Below are 17,766 nucleotides of genomic sequence, written 5' to 3'. Positions count from 1 at the left end.
TCTAGTTGGTTGGATCCACTATTTGGGAAGCCGGAGGGGAAGAGACTTCTGGGGAGACCTAGACGTAGATGGAGGATAATCTCAGGCGGGATCTATGGGAGATAGGAGGTGAAGGAGACTGGATTTTGTTGGCCCAGGACAGGGCCATCTAGTTAGTTAGGTAGTTAGTTAGTTAGCTTCAGTGTTTAATGTGCGTTTCAAGGGTATTCCAGACTTGAGGCCTGCGTTAGTCTGCCTCATCATCATGCCGATGCTTTCGATAGTTTAGTAATTTATTTAGATATCTTCTTATACGTACGGACTGTGCGGATAGCAAGACAGATTCACAGGGAAGCAAGTAGTTTAGGAGTATTTTACGGATCAGTGTGTCATCGAGCAGGTTAGCTAAATAGTAGCGGCTTGACTGTCATTCTGGAGGTACCGGACTCTATTTTGGAATTAACTGGCTTTACTTACGGAAGTTTTTCATGGGGAATTTCTGTTTCGCGACCGGATTTAATTCGTGAGAGGCGCACACAGTTTTATTCAACATGTGTTACGACGTTTCTGTAAAATAGACCATTACATACGCGCATTGACACTTCCGAGAATTAGATATTGTAGTGCCACCTGTTAAGTGTAAACTACACTAGGTTACTCTCGTAAACACAACACGCGGAGACGGATAACGCGAATATTTTGCATTATCTGTTTGGAACACCTGTTCTTTCGAGTGCAGAAATCTGTTGCCTTACTTTGAAGTAGTATATCTCGTCGTTAACGCACTTCTTGAAAGCTTCTTTGTTTAAACGCCTTACCCCTGGCATAAACAAATCTTTTCTTGTATCGGCGCATGTCGGTTGTTTTCGGAACTTTTCGCTGTCGTGTACATTCAATGCAATTGCTCGACCGTTCCGTTGCGCTCTGGATGGCTTTTACTGGTCCGTTACGATGAGCCTTTCTCATAGGGATGATTATAAATGGAACAGATGAAAGTCTGAGGGGAGCGAAAGTTCGCCTACTTTGCAAAAGAAAGGACGTTTCGGTTGAAAAATTTTGGCTTCTGTATCTAAGGCGGTTCAGGGAAATAGGGAAAATTACGCAATTAACGAACTTCTCAATGCCCGGCCGGACTGGAAAAAGTCACGAGAGGAGAATTCGCGAGGTATAATTGTGGATAATATTAAAACAGATCTTAAGAAATATTGTGTTTGGGTGTATCTGGCAAAGTTTATGGTCCTGTGGTTGACTGTAACGATGATCCTCCGGGAATTTCTCAACTGGCTTCGTGCTCAAAATGGATTACTCCACTGAGTTTTATCATCATCTAAAATCTAATTAAATTTTTACAGAAACGTTTCGAAAATATTATGACAATCCGATTTCTTCTGTTCAGAAAAAAAAATTAAAAATCGACGTAACTTTTTACTTCGTACAGAATATCTACGCGATGTTGCAAATTTCATCCAAATCCGTTCAGTTATTCTCGAGTTTAATCGACTGGACAGAGGGACGGACATACACGACCATCTCAGACTGCGTTCTCGCTATACACTTCGTGGAAAGAAAGCATTATAATATTATTATTAAAGAATTCAGTCCGTACCGCGAAGAAAACACTTCACTTCGCCATTAGAAAGATCAAATCATTAAATCTGTTTACGTAAATGATCGCTGTTTACAATGAGAATCGTACATAACCCATTTTTACAAAATGAGTCTTTACTGAGTGTTACAGCAGCTGGTATATGTAATTACAATTTGGTTTTAAAGGTTTAATAACCTACGTAACTTACCATCGCCGTGGGTCGTAATTTCACGTAAAGGCTGGAGGATATGTCTGGAACTCGTGAGACCACTGTCGACTCCTGGTCGCCTCGGTCGCCATTGCAGACAGAACGCAGTTTCGCCATTGCCCTCGGCTTCTGACCGAGTAAACCGATAACAGTTACCGAAAAACATGCTCTGGTAAGCCCCGTAGTTGTTACTGGGAACGTGGCAGAGTTTTTACTTTAAAAAATTTTACAACGCATAATCCATTTGTGTGACGTGCAGATTGTACACATGTAATACCTTAAACGTAATCGTCCTTAACACAAAAGAACGCGCGAAGTACAGTTTTAACATAAATCTTATATTCTTAATCTAACAGCTAACAAGGGCAGAGATTACTCGTGGAATATTTGCAGTATATTACCTAACGAAATAAGGTTACTTAGTAGTAGTAATAATAATTCATTTATTAAAGCGTTTGCCAACAGAGAGAAACCAATGACAAGCAAACACTGATGATAATAATAATAATAAATATGTAAAATATAAAACACCTCACGCTAAATCTGTTTAATGCATGTAACACGTGATAAAAAAACAAAATTTATCTTGGAAATAGCTGCTGCCCTATGTACCTCAGGGGCAAGGGTTGTCTCGGGTACATAGAAGTAAAGTGAAGGTGGATACAGCGTGTTCCTCCGGAACGTGGGGGGGTCTACTCGCGGGTTTACAAGACGTCAAAACCCAGAACAAGAGTTTCAACTCATATTATCTTACGTTGATGGCAGAATACAAATTACACAGTAGCTTATTATTATTATTTAGTGTTCTGTCTGAGGACAGGTCCATATGAACAGGATCCTTCCATCCTTTTCTCGGACTGGGACCTGTTCATATACGTTCTTGGCAGATGATCCAGAAGTGGTTTGCCATTGCCTTCTTCTGTGTGTGAATGGAGTAATTGTTGGGATGCCACGGAGGAAAACTCCGTGTTGCCTAGACCACGGCCTTGCCCAACACAAGTTATAAATTCGGGCACCGAGGGGAAAGAAACCACCTCCCCAAAGAAGTACCAATGAGACATTTTTATAATAAGATGCAAAAGTATTTATATTGGAAACAGACAAGAATCTGATAAATGTGCCTTGTATTTTTCATCGTGTTATCAATTTGTGTGTGTGTTCCTTGTTCCATAATTCATGACGAAGATTTTAAAATAAATTCCATTTTGTCGGCTGTTTTCCTTGTATGCTTGGTTTAATGACAGATTTATCTTACTTTACTCGGGGACTTATCTATTAGCCATGGTCCAGGTATCGCTCTAATGAGGTAGACAAGTTAGGACGCTCAACGTCATCTGGGGTAACTCTGGGATGGGCCGACATACCGAACATATTTCAGCTCGCAACCTCTGTGTAGTGAAGAAATCTTAATACTCTCATCTGTAACTAGTTAACTGTAGAATTGTATGCTCTAGCTCGAGAGGCCTTGTTCGTACTCAACGTGGTTGAACTTGTATGAGAAATTACGAAAACATTTGATGTCATCTCGCATTCTTCTGCCTTGACACCAGATTTTGACAGTTCCAGCATTGAAATCCCTGACCGGAGATGTAACATTCCCCAAGTTGGCGATCTGCAGTGGAACACGTCTCGGTCATATCCCGAGGTGTTGGCACAAATCCCGTTGTCTGACCCAACTTTCCTCACCCAGACGTTCGGCCACCTGTTGTGTTAATTACACACTAGCATTCAGCTGCTTTATTAATATCTTAAAAGTGCCCGACCATCCTCATTACTGTAAAAACCTTCAGCAGTTTTACAGCTATGCAGTTCAATATAAATTGTCTGATATTTTAAAACACGAAAGTTCTCCAGTGAACATAGGACTAAAGCATTGCACTCATTTTCGAACTCATAAGGCTAATTTCCCCAATATCTGTTTTAATATTATCCTCCAAAGTTGTTTATCTGACTTAGATTTTTAAAGCTATGCTTGAATGCCATTTGTTCTGTAGAATCTGTCGTTAATCTCCTCATAACTTATTCTCAACCACATTTAGTCTGTTCTGCCCACAGAGGAACAGCGTAATTTTCTCTCTTTTCTAAAGGATCCCGCGTTTGAAGGAGGCGACAGATTTGTTACCAGTCGCGATGTCATCATTTCCATAGTTCCGAGTCTCAAATAATAACAACAAAAACTCGAAATACCAAGATGTCCCTTTCAGTCAGTAACCTCTGTCTGTTTGCTTATAATTAAAAATATAATTTAATTCTATTTTAGAGCTCAAATTAGATATAACAGTATACATAATTACGTTATCTTTTCATTTATACTGGACATGGCACATCGATTATACAGGCCACAGCTTTTTCCTTTCAAATCCCTACATTCTCAGTATCCATTGCCACTTTCACATCATATTTAATAGCCACTGAACCCTTGGAATTGAAACATATTTGTTAAATCTCAAATGTTTTTTTTAAATTATTGTTTCTAAATGTAATTAATAAGAATGTGTGAGCAATGTTTTCTACTGAACCACGATTTTTGCTAGCAAATGATTCTGTTGCAGTGGAAACGTACCTGAGTCCAGTGGAGACCCACTGCAACAACATTGATTACTACCTTCCTGATGTGGACAACGTCACAAAACAGTTCTCAGATGATGCTACGGCCAGATTACGTGAGTAGCTCTTAGTTTCAAGTCTAGTAACGTGGTTTTGGACAGAAAGTTTAAGATATTTCTCATTTCTTAGGTTAGGTTAGGTTGGGTTAGGTCAGATTTAGGTTGGGTTAGGTTAGGTTAGGTTTGGTTAGGTTAGGTTTGGTTAGGTTAGGTTAGGTCAGATTTAGGTTAGGTTAGTTTAGGTTAGGTTGGGTTAGGTTAGGTTAGGTCAGATTTAGGTTAGGTTAGGTTAGTTTAGGTTAGGTTGGGTTAGGTTAGGTTAGGTCAGATTTAGGTTAGGTTAGGTTAGGTTAGGTTATTGTTTCCTTCTTTGACATAGAAATTTACAGTTTAAGGTACAAGGTAACTGCAGATATATTAAATAAGCAGTCACAGACATCTGATAAGGGGCAGTCCTCCAGTTTGTTATTTGGACAAAGGCCCAATTGCACATAAATGTTGCCCATTATGAAATAATACATAGCGTCTTGAACTGTGACAGATTCTTTTGAATAACCCGAGCAGTGGATGATAGTGTGGACTGGATTAACTTAGTTGATGATATAGACCAGTAGTAAAAGTATAATATTTTAATTCGTGTTCATTGTTCGTGTACATTTCGTACTTGTCATAATCTTAATGATAAATGCCTTAAACCTATTCCGCTGCCCTTAAATCAGCTTCGTAAACGATTATATTGATTGCTACCAGTAAGTAATGGTGTTTCTTCATATTCTCATGTTTCAGATATGGGTCGATCAATGATAGCACTGTTCATTGTGGCATTTTTTGCTGTATTTGTTGCATTCTGGACAGGAGTTGCTGGTTGTTGGCGTCGGTCTCCCGGCAACATTACCTGTACTGCCATTCTTATGCTGCTGGCATGTAAGTAGCAACTTCTTCTTCTATGACTCTCCAGTCCTTATTTAGTCCATGGCCTCCTCAATTCTCCTCTTCCATTCTGTCCTCTGTCCAAGGCTTTGATCGAGGTCTCGAAACATCTTCCTTTTTACGGTGCAAGGTTGTTAGCCTTGCGACCAACCCCCAACCTGGAGGACCAGGGTACCTGTCTTAGTCTGACCTCTCCCCCTTAACCAACTGGCTAGGGAGGCCCTACCAGTAGCTCTTGGGGTCACTGAGGTACTCAGCCCCACCACTACGACAACGTGCAGGTACCATTAAGTGGGGAAGTAGCAACTATTTGACTGTAATTCTTCAAAAACATAATAAAATACTCATAAAAGAGGTCACTGATTGGCTGAGGTCCACCTAGGAGCACTGTGATTGGTCACAATTGGGGTCTGTATGATATCATGAACATATAACAAAGTATTTATCACCCTGATGACAGAGGCAGCAAGGACAACTGAAACATCAGTAAAATTCTACCAGACTACACGGCGCAACAACCAAGGACACAGCCATCTTCAGACTCACTGTCGTGAAAACCCCAAATCCTAGTTACGAACATTATCGTTACTAAAATATTTATTACTAATTGAAATATTGGGGCCCGTTGTTAAAATATGTTATTTAACAATGGCAGTAGGAGAGAATATACTAAAATGATATTTGATATTTAATTTTGAAAATTGCATGCATGATGTTTGTTTTCCTCTGATTCTAGATGTCTTTATTGAATTTTGAGTGTAATAATCATTCCTGGCTTTGAATCCAAGCGTACTCTGCATATCGTAGAAGTATAATGTATATAATAACAATCACCACACTCATTTTCATGCAGTCGAGGATCACAGAGGAACATCCCCACATTTAATTTGTTCTACTTGATATTTTGATATTTGCAGATTTCTTTTTAACCTTGATTAAAACTGTCCAGGGATTGAAATCACCTCCGTCCAACGCAAGGTTAATTTTTTTTTTAACTTGATGATGGAAGCAGAATCAGCTTCTGAAACACTGTGCTTTTAGCCAAAATATTGGGTGATGAAAACATATAATTTTACTTGGTGACCGTTTTCAGGTCTGCTGAGTGCCGGCGGAATGGGTCTGTGGCATGGCGTGGAGTACTACGAGAAGGAAAAAGTCGTCGGTGAGGAGTTTTATCAACAGTGGAACAATGTGAGTCAGGAAATCCCAACCGATTCCCTAAATTCTTTCATCTGATTATGAAAATGTTGTCCAGTAATTTTAAAACTAATATTCTTCAAGTTTTAAAGAGGCGTAACACTCCGAGATACGATTAGTTTTGTTCAAAGAATATTTTACATACAGAATATGAGAGGAAAGATAAAGAATGATACAAGAAACAGATTAATACATTATAAAATAAAGTAAATTAATTTTCAGAACTTTCGATTGACAATGAGGATTTATAATTTGAGAGTTTTTGAACTATTTATTTTTTATATAAATTTAAAAGGGTTGTTACAATCAGGATTAATAAATTCTTGGAATTTGTCCACCATCTGATATTCAAAAGTACGCAACCTTTCAGAAACAGATCCAGTTTCCAAAACGTGTTCTCTTGAATACAAGACGATGGACAAATTCCAAGAAATTTAGTAAACCCAAATATTGATTTAGATGTTAGTGTACAAGACTTTTTATGAACTTCCCATACTTTCATCTTGACACTATTGATCTTTTATTGACATTTTACTTTTGGTATTAAATTGGGTCCCCAGTGGCCGCTCGGTCTGAGGCGTGGACCTTCTGCCGCTTGGTCGCTGGAACTGTGGGTTCGAATCCCACTCAAGCCATGGATGTTTTTCATGCTGTCCTGTGTACAGGTAGAGGCCTTGCGACGGGCCGATCCCTCGTCTAAGGAGTCCTACCAAAATGTCTATAGATCAAGCCAACAGAAAAGTTGGGACCCGCAGTGCTCAGGCACTTGAAGAACGGGTCGATCCCAGTATCCAGTAAAACATTTTAATTTATTTCTCAAATATATCAGCAATTCATGCCTCGAAGAGTTACTGATTTACATAAATGAAATTAAGTTGATGGCTGATGTATAGGTACTGAGAGAAGAGACCGTGATGATGTACGACTGGTCGTTCATCTTGGCGTGGATCAGCGTTGGATTTTCTCTCATTTCAAGTACACTGTTCTTCTGTGCCGCTGCGTGCCTACGTTCAGAGCGCGAGGCAGAGAAAGCGAAGAATGTGCAGTACATTATGCCAGGTCTGCTCTAGTGTGGGATTTGCCACATTTCAGGGTGCAAAAAAGCATGTTGGTACACTTGAAAAACTGCTGTACAACCATATTGAACATTCCGCATATGGGATGTAGACAGAATTAATGTTAATGGATTACGTGTTTATCTTACAGAGGAATCTGAATTACAGAGATCATTTGCCTGTGGTAGGTGGTGATTCACCTATTGGCGAAGAAATTTATTCCAAACAAGTGACGGGACTGTGGTACAATATCGTAACTAATGATTTTTAAGGTGGAGATATTCTTTATGGTTGTAACGTGCTGCAATATAACCTTGAACACAAATGCCTGATAACATGTCTTCCAGTCTTTGTCTGTCTTATGTTCTTATTAATGCGACAGAATATTGAACGTTACTGATGACAATTTTGAGGCAAACTACATTTTAGACAACTACAGAATTAAAAAAGACTTATTTTGACTGTATTGTGGGAAAAATATTTTATACGTTTTCACATTAAATTCGATAACTTCTGAACAATAGTGTTTATTCTTTTAGTTAACGTGACAAAACTCAAGTAATTTTTTTTTTTTAATTCTCCTGCCAGTTTGAGGTATCATTTTGGCTAGTGGCATGGATATTGATGTATTACGATAGAGGAAAGAAGTTGGCACTAGATTTTCTTTGAACACTTTAAATATATACCAGAAGGCTTATAGGAAATATGAATGAGCAATTTATATTAAATTTTTAAGTACTTGATAGTTATTAAAACATTCCATTCCATTACTATGTTTGTGGTTTCTAACATACAAAACACCATCATCAATCAAAATATTTATAATGCATTGTCTCCCACCTCAGAACACTGCGTAATTAATACTCATCGCAACACAACGCTGCAAATAGAAGCTGTTAACCTAAAAACTATGCGAGGGAGTATTTAATAAAGTCAATTTAAATTTGAGGCTGGGTTTTATATCTATTTCACAAAACCAAACCATTTATTTGTGTAAAACTCTTTATACAAAAAAATTATTTCTGTTTTTGTTTCTGTAATCTCCGGGTGTTAAAATTCAAATTGGATTGATAATCGATTATAAGGATTAGTAGTGAGTATGATAGGATTTGGAAAGAAATATTTGTCCTATTTGTTTATAATATTCAAGCCTTTGCTCTAGTGACTTTGGAAAAATCTCGGCCAGATTAGTCAGTTCCATGGCAAAGATTTAAACCTGGTAAGCTGCGCACAGATAGAAGAGACACACGTGCTGCCACTACGTCAATGCGATTTTACCAAAACTGGGAATTTTATTTTTTACCACATTTTTCTGATCTTGTATAACGTTAGACTAACGCCAGCTGAATGATTTAAAGATTATTATATAAGGACACGCAGACATGACTGTGACAACATGTTCAGTTGGTTTAACTTACTGATGAACAGTAATGAAGCATGCATCATGATTCTTGCCCCTGGAATGAAGCTAATCCACTCTACAGTAACAAAAGAATCAACGTAACAATTAACACTGCTTTGTTCTTTGTTTTTCTCCTCTTGTCTTCCTTATCCTTTAATCTCCAAACCCCTGCTTTGGTCTAACCCCAAGCAACTCACAGGTTCTAAGGGAAAACTCAATCCTTTCTTATGATTGGTCATACATTGTGGCTTGGATCGGTGTTGGATGGGCGCTCATTTCTGCCATCTTGTTCTCGGCGGCGGCCATTTGTCTGAGAGGCGAACGTGAAAAGGAAGAAGCAATGAACATGCAATATCTAATGCCTGGTAAGAATGCCTTAACATGACATTTGTAATGCCCTGTTTCATGTAAGTTTCCAACGAGTATCAGTCAGAAAAAGGTCTTCTCGAGCCCATCAGCTGTGTAAGATGATTAAACAAGTTTTAATGTAAAGAATTCATGATGGCTGTCATTAATGAAATCTTTTAAAGTCTCTTGAAAATTATATATAAATTTCGAGGGTTTCCTTATATAATATTATAAAACAAAATTATTTTTTTTGGAAATATTTAAAATATTTAGAATTGTTTAAAATATATACAAATATTGCATAAAATATTTAAAATGTGATAATTCTTTTTGGTGACCCAGTAGAAACACAGGAGGCATGTATGCGAGTTCTAAGACGGTAGGTTTTGGAAGAGACGCGGTGTGTATAAATGTACAGTCAGCATCAAATTTATTTTCGTGCCGTGTGGTTAAGATGATGGTGAAAATTCATCTAGGTTAGACGCCTTTATTGATGGAAAGTATTTGTGACACAGGAAAGATTGAACTAAGTGAAGTTAAATTATTGAAATGCACGTGGGTTACACTAAAAAATTTATAGGATGTAAAGCGACGATGAGAACTGAGTAAGCTATCGTCTTTGAAGTTTTAATAAATTAATCATTGACATACAGACAGACAGACAGACAGACAGGAAAGCCTCCAAATACATTATTTTTTGTGACGATGTTACTCTGTCTGACAAAAATGCTAATAACGTGAGAGGTGGTTGCTTAATTAAGTTGAAATAACAAATTAACAGAACATCTGTGGTGGCAGCCAGTAACTATTCTGCTTCCTAATTGACTGTTTGCAGATGTGGGTTCTGCTATCTTCCTCCTCCTGTTCAATGGAAAAGACAGAGATGTGTTACGTTAACAGAGAAGTCTGGAGAAAAGTTTTAATTTTTCCCTGAAAGCACTTGTAAAACTTCATATAACCTTTTCTCTGTAGGTTGCAGTTAATCAAAAAGGACTTTACTTCCATGATATTTATTAGTATCCGATTAAAGGGAACGAGGATACGTTGAACTTGTTCCCTATATGGTGAAGATTAAAAAAATTAATAAGCAATCTATGAAAAATATGTTGTAAGGATGTGAATGAATTATTTCACAGTTACGATCTTAGTTGGCTGTGGAATTTAAATTTTTGGTTCCTTAAAACAAGGAATATCATGAACTTCTGAAACATTTTTCAGTATTTAGAAAGATCCTGTCCTGGGGGACGGTGTTTAGTTTGACTTGATCTGACCGAGTTAGTGTTTAGTCATTATAATCGGGCAGGATTTTTTTTTGTGTGTGAAAAATTGTGTTTTTACTAGCCTCCCCCAATTCTGAAGATATTGTATGTTAGTATATTTTCTTTTTAATCGTTGAATGAATCTGTGAACTTGTATCATTTCAGTGTACCCACAGAAGCAGCAGTATGCGTATGCATCAACAGGTTACCCTGCACCGGCAGTGTACCCTGGGCCATATTATCATGGCTCACAATATGGACCGTATAACTATTAGCTACAAGATATTATAGCAAGAAGGTAACGCACTGAGACATTTGTTCACCATAACTTGTGGTACTGATGGTGCTGTTAAAAATGACATGTCCCACTGAATCTTAATGCTGGCAACAGTTGGCCCACCAGTAAGCTGTCGGTAATGTCACTAAACAAGCGCTGAAATTTATCGGAGTTTCATTCATGAAGACCCAGTTTTAAATTAAAGTATTTTGGTTTGAATAAACCCAACCTTATGCTTTCTCTTTGCTAAAACATCAATAATTTCTTTCTGTGCCTCAGATTAGTCTTTTAGGCATCGCTTCCATTTTTTCTGTCAATTTGGGGTTTCCTGATAATCCTGAGGTAAACCATTCTGTCCATCTGTCTCTGAAAATGTGAGAAAAAATGCTTGGTCTATATTTTATTTCAAATAAATGATATTCCAGAATAAACTGTATGGATTATAAATTAATATTTAAGACGCCGATAATGTAGAAAGTTGGTTTTCATATCTGAATTGCTCGAAGTAAAATTAATAATGAGGTTAACCCCGGGTCTCAGTTCAGGAGTTGCCGTAGTGATTTCCAGCGTTATTTTGTGATAAAAGTCTTCACTCGATCTGCATCCACAACACATTTTAGATTACCATAAAAAAGATCCTTATTAGGGTAAATTAGAACCATAAATCAGCTGCTCAGAATGTATGAAAAACCTTATTGGTAACCAGAATGTCATGATTTAATGCTAATGAACTTTCTGATACTTGGTTTGCTCTTCTTAAATATGTATTCCGCAGTTTCGTTGCTTTTACTTTATATAAAGATTTTTCATGTATCTTTGAAGTTAAAACTTATTACTTCAGGTAGCCAGTGTACCATCGAAAGCTCGAGTACGCAATTTTTCTGCATCTTAAGACTAACTGAATTGGTGCATGGTACTGAGCTGTATTTGCTGAGGTGTTGCTTATTTAAAGTGACTCACATAATGACAGTTCTAAGGATTACAACAATTGTTTTCAGAAGAACATCACATTTCAGGTATTGCAACTTTTGACTAATGAAACACTGCATTTGTTTTAAGGCAGGGAATGACTTTGTAATCAGTTTCATTTTGTGTATTATCATTAATTTTCTACCGTAATTTTATTTCATTAAAGTTGTTGCTGTTATTGGTTAACACATGGCCAGTTGTTTATTATGACTTTCAATTTATTTTCTTTAGAGAAAGAAGTTGATAGGCTGGTTTATTACTGTGTCCATTGGCTTGGATAATGGCAGTATGAACCTTCAGCCATTTTACCAAAGAGTTAGGTTATGTGAGTGGTGTCTTACTTAAAAGGTAAATTTGTGCAGAACATCAGCCATACATTTTTTTTAAATTCAGTATAACTTTAATTGCAGCTTTTATTAGTGTTCCAACTGTGAATTATCTTAAAATTTGGATTGAGTGAATATATGACTCTTTCAATTCAGTGCTCAATTTTTCAAGCAGAAGAACTGTTTCAGTTGCTGCCAGCAGCTTGTGTGGGTTGGGTGGGTTAATGTCTTATAAGCTGATGTGGACATTGTGCTCTCTCAATATTTTAAAGTGCCTTCATTTATGTAGCTCGGTGCAATAAATCTTCCAGCTCTTTAGTGTTCACTGTAATGTCATACCCAAAGATTAACACACAAACTGAACACTGAAACATTTCTAATAATGACAAATAGGTTAGAAATAGCAAGTTGTATGTAACAGTGTTACACAGAGAAGTGTTTGTTCTTATGATAGTGAGGAAGGTTTTAAAATCTATTTCAGGTCTATAGTTTTACTGAGAAAAATCACAGAATTTCTTGAGATTGGATACTGGTGTTTATGTACATATATAAAAATGGTAGCATCACATTTTACATTTTCGTCTTCAGAAGTTGTCTTTGTGATTTCTAAGTAAAAACTTCTACCTGTAAAGAAAGAAGAGACTTGTGGTCCATAAAATGTGAAGCATAGAAAACTGTCACTGAAGAACTTAATTGGAGGTTATGTTGAATAATGAATGTGAGTACAAGTAGCAAGTTGTGTCATTTTTAATATTTATAATTAGGATCTGGATGTCCATGTTTAAGCTTTCCTGATAAAAATGCATATGCAAAGTCCTCACTTAAAGAGATCTATTTCATTATGACTGTATTTGGAAATTATAATGAAGGGAAAAACTGATTTTTTTATGGTTTATGAAGGATTAAGTGTATGAGTCAAAAAAATGTTTGTATCTTTGTGTGTCATTTCATTATTGGTTCATTTAATAAATGTATTATGCTCAAGTGAAAGAAATAATTGTCATCCAGTTTATACTACAGAAAAATATTCAAGAAAGTACTGTTTAACAAATTATTAGTAATTTACTTTTTCTTGATAGTAATGAAATGGAGGAATAAGGCATACCTAGCGTATGGAACATAAAGTACTCTTTAAATGAAAATTTTAAGACTTTTGTTATAATTGTATCTTGTCAGAACATCCAGTTCCTAGTTACAATTTGACATTATCGAAATGTAATAGCATAAATTACATGTTTAAGCTCAAGAATATTTTATATTATTTAATTTTCATGTCTTTTTTCTATATTTTATATTCTTTTGTTCACTTTTGTATATGTGATGGTCCAGTTAGAACCTAAATGATATTCTCTGGTTAAAAAAATTAGTAATAAAGTCTCAAAATTCTATAAAGAATGTGAAGATAAATAATAAGGTATCGATGAATAATTCCACACTTATTTTGAGCAGTTAGATACTTAAGTTTCTATTTCAGGCATTGGTTTAAAATTCATCTGAACTTGTGCTATATTACTACAAGTTCTTAACTTTTTTGTTTAAAATGCTTGTAAAATACTTTAACATTCTCAGAATATATATATAGTTCTACAATTTATTTTATTTAAAATTTGTCACATATTATTAGTATTTCTATTTTCAGTCATAAGGAGTAGCTTATAAATTAAAATTTGTCAGTTTTTATAAGAAGAATACACTGCATTGAAAATTAGATTGTTTTAGTTAAAAATTATTTTCTTAATGGAAACTTAAAAGTAAAAAAAATGAAAACTTTGTATCACGAAAGAACTGTGAAAATAAAAGTGTGGGACAAGTATTCTGTTTCATGTCATAAAAAATTACATTTTTTACAAGAATAAACTCTGATCTTCAGAGAATATTTATTATTCTGTTATTATTTCAGAATGTTGTTTTATACTGGAAATGTAACTCTAATATATGCAAATTGGAAATAAATTAATTTTTATTATATGAAATCTAAAATAATACATTTAGTTTGCGGCTAGCAATATAACTTTCCTTTCTGCCATAATAAATAACCTTTCGAAGTAGAAATGGAGTGGGATTTACATTTCAGTTTAACTGATAGTTGATGCAATATTCCTAGTTGTATATTACTGCATGGCATTGTGACTCATGCTCAAACGTTATACTGTGAAACTCAAAGAAAACCTATCTATAAGGAAAACTATTGTTTTATAAGTTTTCACAAATTCATAATAGTTTGTATAGTACTGGTTTTACTTTAATGAAAAAATGTTTTTAATATTTGAAAATGGTCTTTCTTAAAAGTACCCTTTTGAGAGTCATAAATTGTCACAGGTGTAAAAGGAGTTGAACATGTTATGCATTTTTTTAACGAGGTCCAGAAATTAGGAATGAACGATGAGACAGCAATTTCAATGAAGGACTAGAATATGTAATTATTAGGTGGAAGTCCTAAAATTTATTCAATAAAATCTAGGATTTCTATTTCCGTGGCTTACATACTGGGGTCTCGGGTTCGATTCCCGGCGGTGCCCGAATTTATAACTTGTGTTGGGCAAGGCCGTGGTCTAGGCAACACGGAGTTTTCCTCCGTGGCATCCCAACAATTACTCCATTCACACACAGAGAAGAAGGCAATGGCAAACCACTTCTGGATCATCTGCCAAGAACGTATATGAACAGGTCCCAGTCCGAGAAAAGGATGGAAGGATCCTGTTCATATGGACCTGTCGTCAGACAGAACACTAAATAAATAAAAATAAATAATTATGGCCTAAATGAAATATTTTAAGTGCATGATTAGTAAAAATATGAAGTCAGAAAATTTGTTACAGGAAATGAATGAGTGTGTGTCAGCATGTTTGCAGTAGTAATCAGCATTTTTAATAAATTGCGATGAGGTTTCTAAAAATTGCAGTAATATATAATCCAGTATCCTCTAAGTAGGTAAATTGTTAGTGTAGCCCCAGTTCTGAAAATGTTGAGGGTCCCTGTCCTGGTGCCTTAATTTCACATCCATAAAACCCCCTGCTCGTTGGGCAGACTCTCTTGCCGTCGAGTATAACATCAGGAATTTACGTGGCCATACCACCAGACACTGGTCTACCCGAGCACCGGATAGAGAGGAATAGAGGAGATGCTGGGGCCCGCACGCGAGCTGATGAACAGGTCATTTAAGTGCTAAGTGTATACAAACAGCAACAGAAAAGGATTTTCAAAACCAATAGACCACAGTGTTAAGGACTAAAAATTGTTCTCACTCTTGGGATGTACCAGGTTTAAATCCTGTTGGATATTGCCTTCTCACTCACTGTGCGTTCCCCTCAGTCTGCATTTGAATACCAGTAATAAATCATGACCCCCCAACATACCTTCAGATACAGCATTAATAGTCATTCTATTTGAGTAGTTTTCAGATCATTTTACTATGCTAGTCCCTATATTGAAAAAAACAGATTCTACTAACCAAAAATTTACCAGCCCACAGAAAACTTTTCTGAAGATGCCATATCTAAAAATTGCTTTGTAGAAATATTTTTAAAATTGTCCATGCTTATGTGTGCTCAAGATGGCAATGCATCACACTAGTATAATGGTAAACTGTGAAACCCAGAGCTAATCTGATCTGCAGTTTCATAATATTGGGATTTCAATTCCCATTTCCTTTATGATAAAGGTTAACTTGCCCCAGATCCCAGAATACTGCAACCTCGAAAGAAGGCAGGTTACCATCTGGAAATGAAATGAGGTATATTCCAAGTTTGGAAATGAAATACCATGTCTGTGTTATTGAAATGAATGAATATATTTTGCAAGTCACTTTTATTAAAGCCCTGGTATGTATTGCTCTTCGCTCCACGTACAAAACACACTTTCAGTGATGGAAACAGCTGTGTTTGAAAGATGATTACAAAATTGTATCTTACATGGTCACAAAATAAATCAGGACTGTACAAAGACATTTTGACATTTACAAAATGACATACAAACAGCACGCTTTAAAATAAACAGTCATAAAATATAAGTTTCACACAAACATGACAAGATGGTTAAAATGTGAATATATTTCTTTATTAAGTGAAAAATTGAGCATTTACCATGAGTAAATTTGGTGTCGTAAAAGTTATAAATAGTATAAAAAAGAACATTATCCTTCATGCTTATGGCTTTCATTAAAGCAGAAACAAGCGTTCAGATATTCTGAGCTCTTGACAACGTTGTGGGTTGATTTTCTTCATTTGTCTCACCTTGGATGCTACCTGTTGTTCAATAATGGGGCGATACTTCTTCTCATATCCTAGTTCTTTCATCTCCAACAAAAATTCTAAGCGATCCTGGACCTCTTCTACCACTGCAATACAAATTTCAATTAGATATTTTACTGATAGCCTTTTGTGTTGGGATGAACTATGAAAAATTTCCAGCTGATGGGTTATAAGAGATATTACAGACTTCTTTGTGAACTTATACTGAAAATGTTTTCTGATAGCAATATTAAGATGTAAATTCTCTATACACGTATCTCTGTCACAGGAAGACGCACTGCAAACAAATGTTTACGACCATGTCTTTATAAACACTTGTACAAATGTAATAATATACTTACATTCTGTAAACCTGTCCGTTTGCTTTGGGGTTTCCAGGGGTGGCTTAGGAACCAACCGCGTTTTGTTCACGGGAGTTGGAGGAATAACTTTACCATATGCCATCAGACTCTGCAATTTTTGCTTCTCTTTTTCTTTGTCAACTGGAAAATAACATTGAGAGAGAGGCAGAATAGTCTCCCAGAAAATTTAATGATAAATGTTTAGAGCAATTCACATGCATTCCACCTGTGTGTTTGATTCTTATAATTTTAGAATTATGGACCTAACGGCCAGCAACCTACATAAAACATAATTGTACACATAAAAGGGCCAAGTTGTACCTCTGGGATGAATGGGAACAAAAGAATCTCGTTCATATGCCCCTGAAGAAATTATGGCATCTCGGGTTCGTTTCTTGTGAAAAACATGCTTTTTAACATAGGCACTTGCTGGAACTCGAACACTTGATCTAACATCTTGGCCAGATGGTAGAGGTGGTAGTGGGTCACCATTACAGACAGAATTTTGAATCTGCTGCCGTTGGAATATTGACAGTTTGCTTTCCTCCAGTAGAACTGTTAAATGAGAAGACAAGAGCTTCCTGCTTAAGAAGTTCACTGTAAGCATCTATATTTATATAATGATAGGTCTCAACATTTCATAATTATTATTATTCAATTATTACCCTTCAACAGTTGGTGTGTTTCCTTACTATATCGTACTTTATGTGCATGGAGTATTCCCTCCCCTCTTACTACATTAGTAGCTCCTGTAGAAGACATTATTAAATTATATAAACTCTTTAATTTTCTATTGTAATTGTTCTATGCAACACTAAAAACGTTCTTAAACATTAATGTACTATGAAGCTATAAAAGAATATATACAAAGTTACATTTTGTTGTCATAGTAACAACATGATTGCTTTCAGTATTCATTACTGATACTGCATAATTTATGTTTTATTTTCGAGTTATGGATACGAGCATAAAATAAATATTTACAGTTACTAGTAAACTGTTTGGATTTTGCTGGAAGACTTTGGTTAATT

General features: G+C 36.0%; 2 protein-coding genes across 4 annotated transcripts in view; one reads left to right on the top strand and one right to left on the bottom strand.

Moving 5' to 3' along the window:
* LOC110836447 (uncharacterized) overlaps window positions 1–14,117 on the top strand; it is a 40,758-nt gene extending 26,641 nt beyond the window's left edge. For 2 of the 3 annotated variants that reach the window (XM_087340795.1, XM_087340793.1), the window contains exons 3-7: window positions 4,328–4,438; window positions 5,168–5,305; window positions 6,405–6,502; window positions 7,402–7,567; window positions 10,738–14,117. In XM_087340795.1, coding sequence (XP_087196921.1) covers window positions 4,328–4,438; window positions 5,168–5,305; window positions 6,405–6,502; window positions 7,402–7,567; window positions 10,738–10,847 — 623 coding nt within the window. In that variant the 3' untranslated portion in view covers window positions 10,848–14,117. Of the gene's footprint in view, window positions 1–4,327; window positions 4,439–5,167; window positions 5,306–6,404; window positions 6,503–7,401; window positions 7,568–9,164; window positions 9,331–10,737 lie in introns of all 3 variants that reach the window. The other variant, XM_087340794.1, reaches the window with a different exon arrangement.
* Window positions 14,118–15,911: 1,794 nt separating this feature from the next.
* On the bottom strand, window positions 15,912–17,687 carry LOC110836453 (UPF0193 protein EVG1). The gene is made up of 4 exons (XM_022077641.2): window positions 17,401–17,687; window positions 17,057–17,290; window positions 16,736–16,876; window positions 15,912–16,480 (listed from the first exon to the last, which is right to left on the bottom strand). The coding sequence occupies exons 1-4, from the start codon at window positions 17,495–17,497 to the stop codon at window positions 16,302–16,304; spliced, it is 651 nt and encodes a 216-aa protein (XP_021933333.1). The 5' UTR covers window positions 17,498–17,687; the 3' UTR covers window positions 15,912–16,301.
* Between the last annotated feature and the right edge of the window lie 79 nt (window positions 17,688–17,766).

The sequence above is a fragment of the Zootermopsis nevadensis genome, unplaced genomic scaffold, assembly GCF_977971745.1.
Source record: "Zootermopsis nevadensis isolate Lab colony 2312 unplaced genomic scaffold, Znev_1.0 Znev_ptg000061l, whole genome shotgun sequence".
Classification (NCBI taxonomy): Eukaryota; Metazoa; Arthropoda; class Insecta; order Blattodea; family Termopsidae; genus Zootermopsis; species Zootermopsis nevadensis.
Note: the sequence above shows the minus strand (reverse complement) of the source record. Positions and strands in the feature narration are given on the sequence as shown.

Excerpts from the sequence above, each read along its gene's own strand:
- LOC110836453 (XM_022077641.2), bottom strand. The coding sequence starts at position 17,497 with ATGTCTTCTACAGGAGCTACTAATGTAGTAAGAGGGGAGGGAATACTC. Across the intron at positions 17,291-17,400 it reads AACACACCAACTGTTGAAGG|TTCTACTGGAGGAAAGCAAA; the intron begins GTAATAATTGAA and ends CTCATTTAACAG. Across the intron at positions 16,877-17,056 it reads TGTTCCCATTCATCCCAGAG|TTGACAAAGAAAAAGAGAAG; the intron begins GTACAACTTGGC and ends GTTATTTTCCAG.